At 60.8% G+C, this 13,396-nt stretch overlaps 3 protein-coding genes across 4 annotated transcripts in view; all 3 read left to right on the top strand.

Annotated features, from left to right (window-relative positions):
* Positions 1 to 3,203, top strand: part of FLNC (filamin C) — a 29,400-nt gene extending 26,197 nt beyond the window's left edge. For both annotated transcript variants that reach the window (XM_069033309.1, XM_069033299.1), the window contains 6 exons: positions 9 to 124; positions 729 to 858; positions 1,271 to 1,447; positions 1,705 to 1,923; positions 2,434 to 2,643; positions 2,959 to 3,203. In XM_069033309.1, coding sequence (XP_068889410.1) covers positions 9 to 124; positions 729 to 858; positions 1,271 to 1,447; positions 1,705 to 1,923; positions 2,434 to 2,643; positions 2,959 to 3,146 — 1,040 coding nt within the window. In that variant the 3' untranslated portion in view covers positions 3,147 to 3,203. The remainder of the gene's footprint in view (positions 1 to 8; positions 125 to 728; positions 859 to 1,270; positions 1,448 to 1,704; positions 1,924 to 2,433; positions 2,644 to 2,958) is intronic.
* A 623-nt stretch (positions 3,204 to 3,826) lies between these two features.
* ATP6V1F (ATPase H+ transporting V1 subunit F) lies at positions 3,827 to 5,321 on the top strand. The gene is made up of 2 exons (XM_069033288.1): positions 3,827 to 4,168; positions 4,532 to 5,321. The coding sequence occupies exons 1-2, from the start codon at positions 4,011 to 4,013 to the stop codon at positions 4,731 to 4,733; spliced, it is 360 nt and encodes a 119-aa protein (XP_068889389.1). The 5' UTR covers positions 3,827 to 4,010; the 3' UTR covers positions 4,734 to 5,321.
* Positions 5,322 to 6,108: 787 nt separating this feature from the next.
* LOC138120518 (acrosin-like) lies at positions 6,109 to 13,096 on the top strand. Its single transcript, XM_069033279.1, has 5 exons — positions 6,109 to 9,230; positions 10,836 to 11,078; positions 11,274 to 11,533; positions 11,964 to 12,109; positions 12,514 to 13,096. The coding sequence occupies exons 2-5, from the start codon at positions 10,858 to 10,860 to the stop codon at positions 12,907 to 12,909; spliced, it is 1,023 nt and encodes a 340-aa protein (XP_068889380.1). The 5' UTR covers positions 6,109 to 9,230; positions 10,836 to 10,857; the 3' UTR covers positions 12,910 to 13,096.
* The last annotated feature ends 300 nt before the right edge of the window (positions 13,097 to 13,396 follow it).

Genomic DNA, 13,396 nt, shown 5'->3' with positions numbered 1-13,396 from the left:
TCCCCCAGGTGACTACGAGGTGTCCATCAAGTTCAATGAGGAGCACATCCCTGACAGCCCCTTTGTTGTCCCTGTCGCCTCCCACTCCGATGATGCCCGACGCCTCACCGTCACCAGCCTGCAGGTACTGGGGACACCCCCTGTGACACCCTGGGGCACCCCTGGGCTCACATATGCCCCCTGGGTCCCCAGGTCACTCCTGGGCCATTCTGGACCCCTACTGCACTCTTGGGACCCCTACTGTGTGCCACCTTTGGGTCTCCTGTGGCACCCTTGGACCCTCTGGGGCCACCTCTCCCTCCCTCATGTCATTCTTGGGGCTGCCTCTCTCTCCTTCATGTCACCCCCTAGACCACCTTTATGCCCCTCCATGCCAGCCTTGGGACCCTCTCTGGTGCCAACCTCCTGTCCCCCGTGTCACATTGTACCCCTGTGTCACCCTTGGGACCATTGTGTGGCCCCGTTGTCACCCTTGGGATCCCCTGGAGCCACCTCTCTCTCCCACATGTCACCATTGGTACCCTCCCTGGTGCCACCCCTGTGTCCCTTGCATTAATCCTGGGCCACCTTGCCTCCATGTGTCGCCCTTGGGCCCCATGGTGCTCCCTCTGCCCCACTGCCCTCCCACTCCCTCATGTCCCCCCATTCTCTGGGGCAAACCAGCTGGCATCATTCATGATGTCCCCCTGTCCCCCCATGTCCCTGATGCCACCGTGGTGTCCCTGCAGGAGACAGTGGCAGTGAACCAGCCAGCATCCTTTGCGGTGCAGCTGAATGGGGCGCGTGGTGTCATCGATGCCAAAGTGCATACGCCTGCAGGGGTGGTGGAGGAGTGCTACGTGTCTGAGCTGGACAGCGGTGAGGGGACACTGCGGGGATACCGCGGGGACACCATGGGGACACCGGGAGACCGGGTCTGCAGATGTGGGGTTGTGGGTGCAGGGCACAGGACATGGGGACACGGGATGTGGGGACATGGGGCTTGAGAACATGGGGACATGGGGTATGGGGACAGAGTGCCATGATGGCATCCCCCAGACTAGTACACGCTGGGGTTCTTGCATGGGGTGTGGGGACATGGGACATGGGGACACAGGACACAGGGATATGGGGACGTGTCTGTATCCCCCTGACTGGTATGCGCTGGGGTTCCTGCTGCGCAAGAACAGGGGTGTGGGGACATGGTGGTGTGGGGACATGGCAGTGTGGGGACATGGGAACACAGGGACATGGGGACATGAGGACACGGTGACATGTCTGTGTTCCCCAGACCGGTATGCACTGGGGTTCCTGCCACGTGAGAACGGAGTCCACTCCATTGACCTGCGCTTCAACGGGCGCCATGTGCCTGGGAGCCCCTTCAACATCCGCGTGGGCGAGCAGAGCCAGGCTGGGGACCCTGGGCTCGTCACTGCCTTTGGGCCGGGCCTCGAGGGTGGCCGCACAGGTGACACTGCTGTGGATACAGGGACAGGGATACGGCTGTGGGAGGGGGGTGGGGACGGAGACACAGCCTTGGTGGTGGCAGGACAGACATGGCCATGAAATGGTGATGGGGACAGGGCCATGATGGAGATGTGGCCAGGGTGGTGGCAGAGGGGATGTGGCCATGGGAGTTGCCATGATGGGAACGTGGCGATGGGTGGTGACCACAACAATGTCCTGGTGTGCCCCCATGATGCCATCCCCATGTCTGTGTTCCAGGGGTGCCCTCAGAGTTCCTGGTGCAGACAGCCAACGCAGGGGCAGGAGCACTGGCTGTCACCATCGATGGCCCCTCCAAAGTGGAGCTGGACTGTACTGAGGTCCCTGAGGGCCACCGTGTCACCTACACCCCGATGGCCCCTGGCAACTACCTCATCTCCATCAAGTATGGGGGTCCCCACCACATTGTGGGGAGCCCCTTCAAGGCCAAGGTCACTGGTATGAATGAGGGGGGACATGGGGATGGGAAGGGACACAGGTTTGGGAAGGGACATGGGGACAGGCAGGAACATGGGAGCTAGGGGGGACACGGGACCTGTGGGGGACGTGGGGATACCGGGGTCCCCACTGCATCATGGACAGCCCCCTCAAGGCCAAGGTCACTGGTACAGATGGGGTGGGGGTAGACATGGGGATGGGGAGCATGGATAAGGGAGATGGGGGGAGGAGAATATTCAGGTCCCCAGTGTGGAGTGACAAGGGGTCAATGATGGGCATGATGGAAGGTTGCAGGAGGGCCACCCTGGAGGACCCCCCGGGTGACATGAAGGGGAGGGTTCCCAGGGTGGTGACAGTGGGTCCTGGGGGTGACGTGGTGTAGGATGACATGGTGGGGGTCCCTGGAGGAGGGGGGGTTGTCCCTGAAGGATGTCCTCATGTGCCCCCAGCATGGTGTGATGGGGGTGTCCCCATGGTGGGGGCTGATGGTGTCCCCCCTGTACTCCCCAGGCCCACGGCTGTCGGGGGGACACAGTCTGCATGAGACCTCAACAGTGCTGGTAGAGCCGGTGGTGAGGGGGGGGTCACGGGGCCCCCCCGCCTTTGGGGGGGTCACCAAGGCCCCATCGGACGCCAGTCAGGTGGTGGCCCGGGGGCCAGGGCTGGCAACTGCCCGCCTGGGCCACAAGAACCACTTCACCGTGGACTGCAGCAAGGCCGGTGAGGGGCGCTGGGGGTCCTGGGGAGCTGGGGTGGCTGGGAGGAGGGAGGGCAGATGGGGGCTCAGCAGCGCAGTCCAGGGGCTCCTAGGGGAGTCCTGTGAGGGCTTGGAGGGGAGGTGGTGGGTCTGTGGGGTGTTCAGGGAATTCTGGGGGATCTTGAGAAGGGATGGGGTGGGTTAAAGTGGGGCCTGGGCATCCTGGGAGGGGATGGGGTGGGTAAGAGGGGGAGTGCGGTGAAGCGTCTGGGATGCAGGGGGGGAAGTTTGGGGTGACCCTGGGGTCTCAAGCTCACCCTGCCCCTGTCCCCTGCTAGGCACAAACATGCTGCTGGTGGGGGTGCACGGCCCCAAGGCCCCGTGCGAGGAGGTGCATGTGAAGCACGAGGGGAACCGCGTGTACACGGTGACCTACAGCGTGCGGGAGCGTGGGGAGTACGTGCTGCTGCTGCGGTGGGGTGACCGCGATGTCCCGGGGAGCCCCTTCCGTGTCACTGTGGCCTGAGACCCCCCCGGGATCTCAGGGGGTCCCAGGCCTGCCAATAAAGCACTGGGAGAGGAAGAGTGGTCCGAGTGATGACATGGGACACAACACGGAGTGGGGCTGGGAGGGTGCCAGGGTCCTAGGGGACTCTGGGGAAGGACACCAGATCTAGGGGTGTCCTGAGCAGGACGTCAGAGTTCTGTGGTGTCCAGAACAGCACAGAAGGGTTTGGGGGCGGTTCTGGGGGTCCGGGGCAGGATTATGGGGCCCGGGGGGCTCCAGAGCAGGACATCGTGGTACTGGGGGGGTGTGGGGGGGGCGGTTCTGGGGGCTCCAGGATGGGATCATGAGGTCCTGGTGTGAGATGGTGGGGTCTGGAATAGAACAGTGGAGGTGGCCTGGGAAGGTCTGGGACAGAATGACCTGAGGGGGCCCTAGGGGGATTCCATGGCAGAGCAGCGGTATCCTGGGGGCCGGGGAGGCTCAGGGGAGTCCCGGCAGCGCGGTCCGGGCTGCCCTGCGGGGCCCGCGCCGTCCGGTAGGGGGCGGTGTGCAGGGGCGCGCCCCGCGTCCCCGCAAGGACACGGCGCGCTGCGCATGCGCGCGGCCAGGCCGCGGGGCCGGGCCGGCGAGACCGCGAGGGGGGCGTGGGCACAGTGCGGCTCCACCCACGGCGGCGGGCGGGGCGCTGTGGGGGCGGGGCGGCGGCTGCGCTGCCGGGGCGGCGGCGGCGGAGCCCGGAAGTGGCGGCGGGTCCCGCTCGTTCCCGATCGATCCTGATCCCGACAGCCGCTCCCGGCGGCGCGTCCGGATCCCGCCGGGTCCCGGCAGCGGCTTTCGGAGGGTCCTGATCCCGGTGGATTCCGTTCTCAGCGAGCCCCGGGCATGGCGGGCCGCGGGAAGCTGATCGCGGTGATGGGCGACGAGGACACGGTGACCGGGTTTCTGCTGGGCGGCATCGGGGAGCTGGACAAGCACCGGCGGCCCAACTTCCTGGTGGTGGAGAAGGAAACAAGCCTGGCGGAGATCGAGGAGACCTTCCGGTGTGTGCGGGGGCAGCGGGGCCTGGGGGGCATGGGGCGGTCTGAGGAGGGCTCTGGGAGTGTCTCAGAAGTGTCAGGGGGATCAACAAGGTTTGGAGGCTGTCTGAGGGGTCCCTGTGTTAGTTTGTGAGTCCCTAGAGGGGTCTCTGAGGAGGATCCAGGCATATTTTGCGGCCTGGGGGGGTCACAGAATTCCTGGAGGGGAAGGAGAGGGCTCCCAGGAGTCTCAGGTCAGAGTCCCAGGAGTGTTTAGGGGGATCAGACGGCCCAAGGGGAGTCCCGAGGAACTTGTCCCACCTCGCTGGGGCGCCCGCGGTGCGCTCTCTGTGCCCCCCTCACTCTCCCTTTTTTCCCTGTTCCTAGGGGTTTCCTGGCGCGGGAGGACGTGGGGATGATCCTGATCTCGCAGGCCCTCGCGGAGCAGATCCGGCCGGCAGTCGCAGCCCATGCCCGGGCGCTGCCCGCAGTGCTCGAGATCCCCTCCAAGGACCACCCCTACGACCCGGCCCGGGACTCGGTGCTGCGCCGTGCCCGGGGGCTCTTCGCACCTGATGAGCTGCGATAGAGCCCCCCAGGAGTCCCCAGCCCCTCCCGAGACACCCCCAAATCTCCCTCGGACCCCCTCTAAGCTCCCCCCCAAACAGTTCCCCTGATACCCCCCAATATGTGCAAACCCCCACGACACCCCCAAATTGTCCCCTCCGTCCTGTGCCCGTGGCCTCTTTGCACCCAGCCACAGGTGATGGGCACCCCCAGGCACTCCCAAACAGTCCCTGGTACCTTCCCAGCACCCCCAAACAGACCCCCACCACTCCCCCAACTTCTTCACACTCGACAACCTGTGATAGCTGTCCCTGGTACCCCCAAACACCCCCTGGCACCCCACGGGGTCACAAGCCTGGCCTGGGGGTCTCCACCCCAGGGAAACCCACCCGGGGGTCCCCAGCCCACATGGGGCAGTTGTGCCCCATGCCTGGGGGTCCCCACCCCAAGGAGTCCCCAGCCCGTCCCACGGTGCTGCTGAGAGGCCCCTGGGGTTCCCAGGGTGTCCTTTGGGTGTTAGGGGGCTGTGGTTGCCCCATGGGTCTGAGGGTGATGGGAAACCTGGGGTGTCTCTGACGGTGCCTGGGGGGACCACGGGGGCCTTGTGGGTGACCCGTGACCATGTCTCAGCTGTGTCCCGTGATGGGGAAGTGCCACCACTGCATCCTGTTGAATCCTGCCAGATCCTGCCTGTAGGCGGGGAGGGACAGCTGGGGGGGGAGTAAAGGATCACCCCAAGGACACTGGGAGTTGTTGCCGTGACCTTGTCACCATTCCCCCAGTTCCTCCCCAGCCTCCTCAGCCCCAGCAGAATCCTGGGGGGAAGGTTATTTATTGTACCCCCTGGTGCCCAATTGTCACTTGTGTCCCCCATGTGTCCCCCCCACAGTGTCCCCAACATGTACTGACACCACTCATTGTCTGCTCTGCTCTGTGGGCTGCTGTGAGGGATGGGGGCATGGGAGGGACAAGCTGTGGGGCACAGTGGGGACAGAAATGGAGGGGACTCAGGGATGTGGCACAGGAACATGCTATGGGACATGGGGGGACAGAGACATGGAGGGCTCAGGGCACAGGAGCACCCTAAGACCCCCCCATAACCCCCAACCTCAGGGGGGACAGCAGGGATGATCCCCTGCACCCACAGTGATCCCCAGGGCCTGAGGGGCATTGGTCCGAGAGCCTGGGGGCCCCATCCACCCAGCCCTGCCCCCATGTTTCTGTTCCCATCCCGCATGTCCCCATGCCCCCCCCACCCCCTCAGCGGCCCATGCTGTGCCCCTGGGGCCAGGGGTGATGCCTGGAGAGGTCCCTGAGGCTTGGGGGAGTTGAGGGGGAACCTACATCTCTGGGGGGCCTGGGTGGTGGCCATGCTGGGGACATGCAGTGGTGGGTGGGCAAGGGTGGACACAGGTGGACACAGACACAGGTGTCACACACCCAGGGGTATCACACACAGGCCACACAGGTGTCTCACATACAGGTGTCACATGCATATCACACACACACACACATTTATCACACACAGAATCCCAGCTGGAGTGGAAGGGGCCCTCTGGTGATGATCCAGCCCAGCCCCTGCCCAGGCAGGGTCACCTGAAGCAGGTGACACTTGCCCAGGTGGGTTGGTATGTCTCCATGGAGGGAGACCCTGCACCTTCCCTGGGCAGCTGTCCCAGGGCTTGGCCCTTCCATGATGGAGGGAAGTTCTGCCTCATGCTGAGCTGGCAGTGGGAGTGTTGGAGTTCAGGGCATGGCTCCTCATCCTGTCGCTGGGTACCACCGGGCTGGGTCTGGCACCATCCTCATACCCTGGGGAGATTTGTGGGGATTGGTGGGATCACCCCGCACATATTTGTATGGATTGGTGCAATCCCCTCAGGTGAGAGATTTGTGTGGACATGTGAGCAGCAGTCTAAAGCCCCGTGTGGACTCGGGAGCTTTGGCAGCCAGGCAGGCACAGAGAGGGCATTGCCAGGAGCAGCGCGGGAGATTAAAATGGCTCCGGGCAGTACAAGTGACCCAAAGCGTCGTGGCTGGGGCAGGCAAATAGGACGTGGAGCAGCAGCAGGACATGGCGTGGCAGTTCAAGCAGGAGAGTGCGCAGGAGGGCACAGACACCCTCCTGGCTCCTGAGGTGAGCTCAGGGAGCTCCTAGGGGAGTCCTGTGAGGGCTTGGAGGGGAGGTGGGGGTTGTTTTTTTCTCTTGTCCAACTTGGTTAGACCCCGCAGTAGTTTACACACTGACAAAAGCCATTGCTGGCAGGAATGCGCAGACCTAGACAGAGCTTCCCAGGAAACATGCAGCTGTCCAGGTCTCCAGCTGCAGGGACTGTCTGAGCCTCCTGTTACTACTGGAGGACAGTGGAAATGACGCCTGCATGTGGTGTGAATGGGCGAAGGGTCTTAAAGAGGAGCTGGAGAGCCTGAGGAGTATCAGGGAATGCAAAGGAGAAATAGCTTGGTGGAGTTGCACCCTTCCATCCAGGAGAGAAATGCAGTGGATGGAAGCTCAGGAAGAGTCAGAGTGGCCCTGACCCTCTTGCCTGATGGCAAGAGGAGACTTAAAAGCTGGGGAATGGAAATAATGTCCCTGCTTGGGGAGGTAGAAGAATTGGCTTCCCTCGCCTTCCCAGGTGCCCTTACAGAACAGATACAAGGTCCTGTATTTTGAGGGTCAGGCAGGTGAGAGTGAAGAAGGTCTACCTGGAGGGTATCCCAGATCAGTGCAGTCAGTCAGATCACAACTATGGGTATTAAAAAAAAAGAAGGGTAGTTGTAGTGGGTGACGCTTCTGAGGGGAACTGGGGACCCTGTATGCCAACCAGACCCATCCAACAGGGAAGTCTGCTGCCTCCCTGGGGCCAGGCAAGGAATATTGCTGGGAGGCTCTCTGGACTAATTCAGCCCACCGATTGCTGCCCACTGCTCGTTGTCCTGGTTGGCAGGGACGAGGCTGATGAGAAAAGTACCGGGGTAACAGAAAAGGACTTCAAGGCACTGGGTTGCCTGGCTGAAGGGACAAGAGCAAAGGTGGTGGTCTTGATTCCTTTGGTAGTAGGGATGAATGCCAAAATGAACAGGAAAACCCATGGGATGAAAAAGTGGCTTAAAGACTGGTGCCATTGGTGGAGTTTTGGGTTTTTTGGTCATGAGGTGGTTTGTATGGCACCAGGCTGGAGACAGATGGGGTTCACCTCTCTAGAAGAGGCAAAAGGGTTCCAGCCTGTGGCAGGGCTGATTGAGAGGGCTTTAAACTAGATTTGAAGAGAGAAGGGGATAAGACCATGCTCACTAGAGATGAACCTGTGGGCAGCAGGCCAATGTTGGGGAGAAATCGATAGCCTAGCTGAAGTGCATCTACACCAATGCAGCAGTGTGGGCAACATACAGGAGGAGCTGGAGGCCATCGTGCAGCAGCAAAGCTCTGACATAGTTGCCATCACGGAACTGTGATGAGATGACTCCATGACTGCAATGCTGCAGTGGATGGCACCAAGCTCTTCTGAAGGGACAGGCGAGGAAGGAGAGGTGGTGTGATGACTCTGTATGTTAGGGAGTGTTTTGACTGTCTTGAGCTTTGTGGCAGTGACGATAAGGTCACTGGGTCATGGGTGAGAATCAAGGGGAAGGCGGGTAAGGCAGATATCCTTGCGAGAGTCTGTTCTAGACCGCCCAACCAGGATGAAGAGGCGGATGAATTATTTTTTAAAGTGCTGGCTGATATTTCATGGTTGCCAGCCCTTGTTCTTGTGGGAGCCTTTAACTTGCTGGATGTCTGCTGGAAACAACGTGGTGGAGAAGAGACAGTCTGAGAGGTTCCTGGAATGTGTGGAAGAGAACTTCAGACACAGTAGGTGAGCAGCTGACCAAGGTGGGGGGCCTGCTGGACCTGCTGTTTGCAGACTGAGAAGGGCTGCTGGAAGATGTGGTGGTCAGGGCCATCTTGGGCACAGTGACCATGAAATGAAAGAGTTTTCAATCCTTGGTGAAGTAACAAGGTGTGTCAACAAAACCTCTACCCTGGACTTTCAGAGGGCGAATTTCAGCCTATTTGGGACACTGATTTGGAAAGTCCCTTGGGAAGCAGCCCTTAAAAACAAAGGGTCCCAGGAAGGCTGGGTGTACATTAAGAAAGAAACCTTGAAGGTGCAGGAGCAGCCTGTCCCTATGTGACGAAAAATGAATGGGTCGGGAAGTGATTGTCCCCCTGAACTTGGCATTCGTGAGGCCACACCTCAAGTCCTGTGCCCAGTTCTCAGCCCCTCAGTTCAAGAAGGACATTGAGGGGCTGGAGTGTGTCCAGAGAAGGACAATGTAGCTGGGGAAGGGCAATTTGTGTGGATTGATGGAATCCTCTCTCAGCCTTCTCCAGACTAACCAGGCCCAGCTCCTGCAGTCTCTTCCCATCACAGACACGCTCCAGACCCTGAATCATCTTTGTGGCCTCCTTGACCCTCTCCAGCAGCTTCTTGTCTTTCCTGAGTTGTGGAGCCCAGAACTGAACACAACAGTCCAGGTACAGCCTCCCTCACCTGGGCAGGGCAGAGGGGCAGGATGAGCTCCCTGACCTGCTGGCCATGCTCTGTCCAACACCCCTGTGATGTCCCACCCAAAAGGGAAGGGAGAACCTGGGATCACAGATGTGCAGGAAGAATTTAATATCTTTGTTAATGGCAAGGATGAAGGGATGGAGGGCACCATCAGCAGGTTTGCAGGTGACACCAACCTGAGTGGGGCAGGTCTCCCCCTGAGGGACCTGGATGGGCTCAAGTGGTGGCCCATGGGAACCTTATGAGGTTTGACAAGACCAAGTGCAGATGCTGCGCCTGGGGCAACCTTTGGAATCAATCCAGGCTGGGAATGAACAGAGGGAGGAGCCCTGGGAGAAGGATTTGGGGGTGCTGGTGGGTGGGGGTCTGGACACGATCCTGCCCAGAACCCCTTTGTCCTGGGCTTATCCCATAGCATGGGCAGCAGGGGATTCTCTTGGATTGTGTTGTGTGAGGGAGGTCAGGTGTGCTGACTGCCTTCCATCCAGAGAGCTGCAACTGTATTTTCCCCTATAATTTCATACTGTTATCTTTTTACCCTCAGCCATCCTCCCACAAAACACTTCAAGAAATTACAGAGCAAAAAAATAAAACTTTCAATTATTAAGGTATTTAATCAAAGTCAGATGCCTTTCTGAAATGGATGTAAATAAGCATATGTAAAAGGTGAATGTAGGTGAACTAGCAGAGCACCGCTGTTTTACAGAAAGGATCACAACATTTTAAATACTCATTCAGGGTGGGAAGAAGGGCATGACAGGCTGAGTTATGGCTGGTCAGTCTGGAGAACAGAAGGTTCCAGGGAGACTTTGGTGCCCCTTCCAGTACTTAAAGGGGGCTTAGAAAAAGGCTGGAGGGGTACTTTGGATGAGAGCATGTAGTGATAGGACACAGGACAAATGGCCTTAAGCTGAAGGTGGCCACATTTAGATTCGGTGTTAGGAAGGAATCTCTGACTGGGAGGGTGGGGAGGCCCTGGCACAGGTTCCTCAGGGAAGCTGTGGCTGCCCCTGGATCCCTGGAAGTGTTCAAGGCCAGGCTGGACGGGGCTTGGAGCACCCTGGGATAGTGGAAGGTGTCCCTGCCCATGACAGGGATGGCACTAGGTGGTCGTTAGAGTCCCTTCCACCCAGACTATTCCATGCCTCTATGACTCTGTGCTGCCCCTCCCTGCCATGGCCAGCACACAGAACCGGCCCCTCTGTGACAGCGGCCCTGGGCTGGGGCACTGTGAGCACCACGAAGGTTGTGGCCGCTGTGTCGGTGGCCGCACTGGAGGTGACACCGCAATCCTGGCCACTGCCACCTGCACTGGCACCGATGGCTCTGCTGGGGCTGCTTGTCCTGCTGGCCCTGGCTGGGCCCGTGGGGGGCACCTGGGACACCTGTAGGTGAGCGGCCCCAGGGGCTGGGAGGGAGCTCGAGGAACACTTGGGGGCTTCCCTGGCAGAACTGGGGGAGACAGATGCCCCTCAGGGTTCTCTGGCCCTGCTGCCCTCAGCACCAGGTGGGACCTTCAGCCTGAGCAGCAGCAGCCACCGAGCAGAACACTGATGGCTTTGTGCTTCCAGAGGCACCTGCGGGCTCCGGCCCATGGCTTCTGACCATAGCTCTGGAGTTCTCGACTACGACTCCATGGCTTCTGCTGATGGCACATCCGGTGCTGAGGGTGGCACCAGTGTCCAGCCAGGGGCCTGGCCTGGCATCGTCAGCATCCAGGCCACCTGGGAGAACGGCACGTGGCACATGTGTTCAGGTGTCCTCCTCAGCTCCCAGTGGGTCCTCACAGTTGCACACTGCTTTGCCAGGAGCGGGTAAGGAGGAGCAGGGACAGAGATGTCCCCCGAGCACGGGCAGGTGGCCAGGTCACAGCACCACATGCCACTTCTATCCTGGCTCTTTCCTCTCTGCTTCTCTCTCTGCCTTGGGAAGCAGAAGGCCAGGAAATGCTGGGCTGCTGCAGCCTGTGGCTCTGCTCCCTGTCACCCCTCTCTCCATCTGCTCTCCAGGGGCGTCTCCACGTGGGAGGTGGTGATTGGGACCACAGACCTGACTCAGCTGGGCCCCGAGTCCAAGGTGCGCCACATCCAGAGGCTCCTGGTGCACCAGCACTACGTGGCTGCCACGGCGAGGAACGACATCGCCCTGCTGGAGCTGGACCAGCCCGTGGAGTGCAGCGACTACATCCAGCTGGGCTGTGTGCCCGACGCCTCGCTCAGGGTCTCGGAGCTGAAGTCCTGCTACATCGCCGGCTGGGATTTTGCCAGTGGTGGGTTCCCAAACAAGATGTGTGCGCCCAGGGTGAGCTGGGCACCCTGGGGACATGGACTGGGCACCCCAGGGACATGGGCTGGCCACAGACAGGGTCTGGCTGCAGGACATCAGCGGGGCTGGGGCTCGGAGCAGCCCGGGCTGGGGGAAAGAGTCCTCGCCCAAGACGGGGCATGGAACAGGATGAGCTGTAAGGTTCCTTCCCACCCGAACAATTCCGTGACTCTGTGAAGCCTCTGGAGAGATGGGTCTGGCCCCTCCCCCAGAGCCGACAGCAGGGACACAGCTGGACACCGTCGCTCCACGGAGAAGGGGCAAAGCCAGTCCCAGAGAAGGGGCAGAGCCAGGCCCGGGGTAGGGATTCACCCCAGGCAGGGGAGAGGATGGGTACCGAGCTGCTGGGGGCTCATTCCCCTCTGTGCCCACAGCTCAGGGATCGGGCATGGTGCTGCAGGAGTCCAAGGTCCACCTCATGGACACGGAGCTCTGCAACAGCAGCCCATGGTACGCGGGGGCCGTTCATCTTGACAACCTGTGTGCAGGGTACCCCCAGGGCAGCATCGACACCTGCCAGGTAGGAGCCCCCAAACACAGCCCAGCCTGTCCTGTGTCCACCCCACCCTTCCCCGCCCACAGGTCCGTGTCCCGGGGCTGCCCTTCCCTTCCCCATCTGCAGGTCTCTGTCCTATGTCCCCTTGTCCCCAAGGCCTGGTCCTGCCCACAAAGTCCATCCAGTGCCCCCAGCAGACCCAAAGTGAGGATGTGACCCTGGAACGTTTGTCTTCCGCACATCTGGGACCAATGTGCAGAGATGGGAGAGCCTCCAAGCTGCTCCCAGCCAAGGGTCTGGAGGCTCCGGCCCCTGAGCAGAGCCTTCCCGTGCCGGGAATGCGGACCTGACAGGGGCTGGGAGAGAGAAGCCAGCCCTGGTGCTGGCAGCAGCCCCCCACAGCCCCTGAGCCCCCTCTCCTGCCGCAGGGGGACAGCGGGGGTCCCCTCATCTGCAAGGACAACGAAGCCGACTACTTCTGGCTCGTGGGAATGAGCAGCTGGGGCAGAGGCTGTGAGAGAGCCAGGCACCCTGGGATCTACACCTCCACTCAGCACTTCTACAACTGGATCCTGCTCCAGACGGGCCTGAGCCCAGCAGAAAGAGCCGGTCCAGCACCAGAGCCAGTCGTCACCTCGGCCCCTGAGCAGCGTCTGAAACCAGCACCAGAGGAACATATCAGCTTGACCCCTGAGTACAGCCTGAGACCAGCGCTGACATCCTCAGGCACGTTAATGCCCATGGCATTCCCACACCAGATCCTGGTGCAATTCCGGAATCTGCTGCAGGAGTTCCTGCAGTTCCTGAAGGACAAAAAGGCTTGAGCAGCAGCGGGATGAGCAGGAGCCAGGGCTACAGTGGATCACGGCATTTCCTGCTGGGCCAAAGGTAGCCTTGGGGCCCGAGGCTTCTCTGTCCTGCCCATGCTGCTCTGCTGGGGCCACGCCGATGCTGACGTGACTGAGGTGTTGAAGTAAAGTTTCTGTGTTCACCATTAACCTTGTTTTCAGCCCTGCTCAGTGCACCCGCGGGCTCGGAGAGTCCCTGCTCTGTCCATCTGCTGTGCGGCTCACATTCATTCTTCAGCCTGCAGAGGGCTCTAGGGAAACCTCAGTGCCCCTTCCAGTGCCTGAAGCAGGTTATAATAATGGGGGAGAGCGGCTTTTTGCATGGGCGGGTCCTGACAGGACAAGGAGGAGTGGTTTAAATCTAGAGGAGGGGAGATTTGGATGAGGTGTTGGGAAGGAGTTTTTACTCAGGGGGTGGTGAGGCCCTGGCACAGGTTGCCCAGGGAAGCTGTGGCTGCCCCTG

This window comes from Aphelocoma coerulescens, chromosome 1A, assembly GCF_041296385.1.
Source record: "Aphelocoma coerulescens isolate FSJ_1873_10779 chromosome 1A, UR_Acoe_1.0, whole genome shotgun sequence".
NCBI lineage: Eukaryota > Metazoa > Chordata > Aves > Passeriformes > Corvidae > Aphelocoma > Aphelocoma coerulescens.
Note: the sequence above shows the minus strand (reverse complement) of the source record. Positions and strands in the feature narration are given on the sequence as shown.